This window comes from Sinocyclocheilus anshuiensis, unplaced genomic scaffold (genome assembly GCF_001515605.1).
Source record: "Sinocyclocheilus anshuiensis isolate Anshui unplaced genomic scaffold, SAMN03320099.WGS_v1.1 scaffold38, whole genome shotgun sequence".
Lineage (NCBI taxonomy): Eukaryota > Metazoa > Chordata > Actinopteri > Cypriniformes > Cyprinidae > Sinocyclocheilus > Sinocyclocheilus anshuiensis.
Genome location: NW_015544213.1, coordinates 967,764 through 972,496, shown reverse-complemented (window position 1 = coordinate 972,496; position 4,733 = coordinate 967,764). Strand labels below are relative to the sequence as shown.

Below are 4,733 nucleotides of genomic sequence, written 5' to 3'. Positions count from 1 at the left end.
CACTTTTTAAACACTGTCTGTTAACTTTAGACCAGTGGTTCTCAAACTTTTTTGGTTGCGCCCCCCACTTAAACCTATAAAAAAATGTATACCCCCTTATAAATTTATACCCCCCTTCCTGAATCCCCATCCCACCTCAGACTACCAAATAATTTCACTAAACATTATGAAAAATTAATGTTTTTTTATTTAAAAAAACCTACAGGGAAAAAAACACCTGCATCACTTGAAGCATTGAAAAATAGCATAGAGAGAATAACTTATTATTATTATTATTCTCTCTCTGTTATTTATTAATTTTTTGTGGGTTTCATGCTGTCCGCTAAGGCATAGGACACACACACAGGCTTTCCTCCTCACCAACGACATTAAACACCGTGTCTACACTGGACACGGTATAGACACGGTGAGTGAAGCCGAGAGCAAGATATGCCTCGTCATATTTTCTGCATTTAGCTTTTAAATGACCAGCACCTGCCTGGGTCTGTGCGACTTCATCTATGGCTTTTCTCTTCGCTTTCACAAACCGATCCATCTCCCATTCTAAGTTACGTCCTTTGGCTGTTTACTGTTTTATTTCTTTTCTTTTTCTGCTGATGGCCCGCGCTCGACTTGAAGCAGCGCTGCTTAGACCGATGGGTGTGTGTCATCAAAGTACTGCGAGAGCTATAAGAGAGCGCGGACGTCTCCTTATGCTTTCTCTCGCTCACCATACTTTGATGTCATACACCGATCTGATCTTCAAGTCGAACACACCTCTTAACTCTCGCTTGTCACGTGACCGTGTAATCGCAGCCTCTGCGATTGAAAAATCAAATTTTTTCATATCGCGATATTATCGCAAATGCAATTAATCGTTCAGCCCTAGTAAAAAGTTGCCAATTCTGTTTCCTAAAGGATATTGTCACTTGTTATCAACCATTTCTGCTATTTTTCTTTTCGAATCAGCTTGCTGTTTTTGCACTATATTGGCATAAAGTGTATTCTTTTTTTAATTGACCCTTCGCAAAGACTCGTCCACTTTCGTTACTGTTACTATGTCCGACAAGCCATGGCGCTCTCACGCTACACATCATGTGCTCACGCAGTGAAAAATACATCGCGGAACAAAGAGGAAACTGACAACGCACTGACAGACAAGACAGAGCAGGTTACTTTTGGTATGAAACAAAGTCTAGAAATTCAAACAATAAATGCCGTTTTGCTGCTCTTTAATGTGTCTGGTTTTTGTTTGATCCATTCCAACATTCTAAGTTACTTTAAAGTGTTAAAAAAAATGTTGTTCTTTTAATTCAAGCATTATGCTTCCTTCTGGTCACTGGCAGACCCTGGTAGATACGAGAAATTAGGGCTGGGCGATTTCGCAAAAAATTAAAATCTCAATTTTTTTCAGAACGTTTGACCGATTCTCGATTTTTAAAGATTTTTAACTAGTCAACTTGAAAATGTAACTACAACAAGATTCAAGTAACTTCTTCTTTATTATCCCTGTAGTTGATGAAAATTATTTTCCAAGTGCACCACACATGAAGTTGTCAACATGATGTAAATGTTAAACAAATCACTTGTTAAATATCTTTGCAGAAAAAAATGCATGAACTACAACTACATCTTGTACAAACTTGTCTTATACGTATTATATGTTAAGAAATAATACAAGGAAAATGCTTTAAAAAATCTCAAAAGTCAAGGTAATTCAAAATGACTGAAGGTATAACATCAGTAGACTATTAACTATAACTATAAATGTTCTGTAAAAACAATGAACAGCAGCTTTCAGCCTGTCACCATGATGCACACATGAAATATCAGACATGCAGTAGTAGTTCTAAACAGGTTTTTTTATTCACTTGCGCTGCTTTTCCATTGTTTTTTCGATGTAAACATAAACACATTTGACTGTTGCGCTCACGTCTTTTGCAGCGTCTCATGCATAAAACGGCTTTATAAAAACGCGGCGCTCAAGTTAAAAGAAGTTCAACTTCCATCTTCTTTGCATGTTTTTCCTGTTCCATTGCCTGCGTCGCATCTTTGTCAACACAAAAGCGCATTCTGTGTGATATGAGCGCGTCACACGTGAGCGTTTAATCACGTGCGCCGACATGCGGTTGGATCGTTTTCTCTTTATTGTTATCATTGGCATATTGTCAAAGTGTCTAATTTTAACGTTTGGCAATATTTCTATTCAAAATTGCGATTTCTCGATTTCTAAAAAATTTAATTGCGGCAAAATATTAAATTCGAATTAATCGATAAAATCGGAAAAATCGCCCAGCCCTACGAGAAATTAATCTAGAGCGTCCCCGTTCTCTCCAAAATCCCAACAGAACTGCAGGTTACATCTGAATCTCTGTGTGATGAATGTACCCACCTACTGCTTTGTGAATGATGGATGGTGAAGGAAAAGGATATAGCAGCACTTCACTCGAGGTGAATGGGCTGTTCTGACTTATTAGGCTATCATCTTTCAGCCCTGAACCAGAGGTCTGGTCATCCTGGTCAGAAAAGACGAACTGCCCTCCTTTGTGTAGATCCTTGGATCTTTAACATTGGAGGAATACTTTTCTTGCATGGATTGAAAAGTTGTTTTGTTAGAACAGAGCTTTGGGTGTTCGTATTGAAGCCAGAATTGTTGTTGTGGATAGACATGAATCTTCCCACACTATATCTGGTTCCTCCCCAGCCAACCCTTTAACCACAAACGCTGTTATGGTGTCGAGCCTCAGCCACATCCACTGATCAAAGCGTCCTGCAGCAGGATGGCTGGAATTCCTCTCTGAGTGATTCTTAAACAGCAGTTGAGAGACGTTGGATGACTAAAGCTTTGTGTTGGTGCAGAGTTTGACAGTTTTGTCATTCACACCTCTCGGTGTGTTGACCCTTTGGTCCGTTCGGTCATAATGTTTTACAGATTAAATTGTCATGATAATCATCAGAGCTTATCAAAATCTCATCAGTGTTCGGGGTGTTATCCTTCAGTCAGCAGACAAGTCATAAACTTTCCAGAAACACACTATTTCTGCCTTTTTGGTTTCATAAATGGCTTCTACACCATTTATTTATACTTTTATTTATATTTTTATTTTTATTTGGCACTTGGCAGGTGTTAATTTTGAACCCAGTTTTGGTGGATGTTCATTTTCATTCATATTACTAATAATCAATATGAATCTAATTCCTTATCTAGGGTTACATTTTCATTAAGTTTAATAAATTCACTTGCATTTCATCTAGTTTCCTGGGAGTACTGTGGTGGTCTGATGCCCAAGCCTGCACCGATTCACACGGACTCCAGCGAACTGACCATCCGCTTTCGTAGCAGCCAGCACATCTCTGGAAGAGGATTCCTGCTTTCATACTCCACAGAAAACCACAAAGGTATCCTTACTTTAAAATGAAAAGTGTGAATCATCTTAACACAACATTGTACATATGTAGCTTCTAGGGATGTTCATTTTAACCGGTTAACCGTTAACCGACCGTAAGAATTTTTGACCGATTAATACAATCAGTTAAATGGTCTCTCTCTCTCTATATATATATATATATATATATATATATATATATATGGTAATTTTCTGTGACTTTGTCATGTGAGTGAGTGAGGTTTATGTCTAAGTAAATGCTTCAGTCCTATACGTGGAAGTGCAGGAAGTGGGTCTGTCATCCTGTTGTGATGCTCATGTCCTGTTGTTTTTGTTTTTGTTGTTGAGTTGGGGGCCTGTTTCCTTTGTGGAGACACTTCTCATCTGCTCCGTTTTTACCCTCATTGTGTGGCCTCCTCTGCTTTCCTCCTCAGAGCTGCTGACATGCTTGGACAGAGGCAGTCATTTCCCAGCAGCAAAGTACAGGTGAGAGTATGTCTTCAGCATATAGAAGCCTGGAAAAAGTTAAACTCACAAGCTTACCAATAAAGCATTTTTAACCGTTAACCGACCGTAAGAATTTTTGACCGATTAATACAATCAGTTAAATGGTTTAAAAAGTCATTTATTCATTTTTTTTCAGTAATATATCAAAATATTTAAAAAGGTTTGCTTCATGGTTAAAATACGCTACGCGTAGGCTATATAAAAAAAGTAGTTTTTTCGGAAGAAAAAAAACGCAAGTCGAGAATAAGTCGCATTTTATTATTTCTTTCAGAAATAGGCCTAATGCCTCATTGTGTGGCCTCCTCTGCTTTCCTCCTCAGAGCTGCTGACATGCTTGGACAGAGGCAGTCATTTCCCGGTGTCAAAGTACAGGTGAGAGTATGTCTTCAGGATAGAGAAGCCTGGAAAATGTTACACTTACACAAGCTGGCTGATAAAGCTTCATATTTTTTCAGTCTTATAAAAAAAGTGTATATGGGTCAAAGACAAACATTTTTAGATCTAGAAAAAGTATGAAGTATGTTGTTTCATTTTAACATTAATATATCCGTTACGCAAACGAAACTGAAACCAACATTGGGTCTCTCATTTGACACAAAATCAAATGTTTCCGTATTCGCAATGTATTTGAATGCCAAAATATTGTTTATTATGTAGCCTAGGCTACTTTACTGGCGTTCCAATATCCAGGTAAAACAAAATGCTTTGCATAACATCACGGCGGTACAGTGATAACGCTTAACGGCACAGATTTTACTACATATTTGAACTGAACAGTGTGTTTTTTCCCATATGTTTGACTGACTGTATTTTATTATGATAATGAACAGGCTGCATTGTCAAGGTAGCAAAGCTTAACTG

The 4,733-nt window shown here is 38.0% G+C and overlaps 1 protein-coding gene across 5 annotated transcripts in view; it reads left to right on the top strand.

Moving 5' to 3' along the window:
- Window positions 1–4,733, top strand: part of LOC107697143 (discoidin, CUB and LCCL domain-containing protein 1-like) — a 55,416-nt gene that overhangs the window by 8,256 nt on the left and 42,427 nt on the right. For all 5 annotated transcript variants that reach the window (XM_016497800.1, XM_016497798.1, XM_016497799.1 and 2 more), the window contains exons 3-4: window positions 3,235–3,378; window positions 3,800–3,851. In XM_016497800.1, the coding sequence (XP_016353286.1) occupies window positions 3,235–3,378; window positions 3,800–3,851 (196 nt within the window). The remainder of the gene's footprint in view (window positions 1–3,234; window positions 3,379–3,799; window positions 3,852–4,733) is intronic.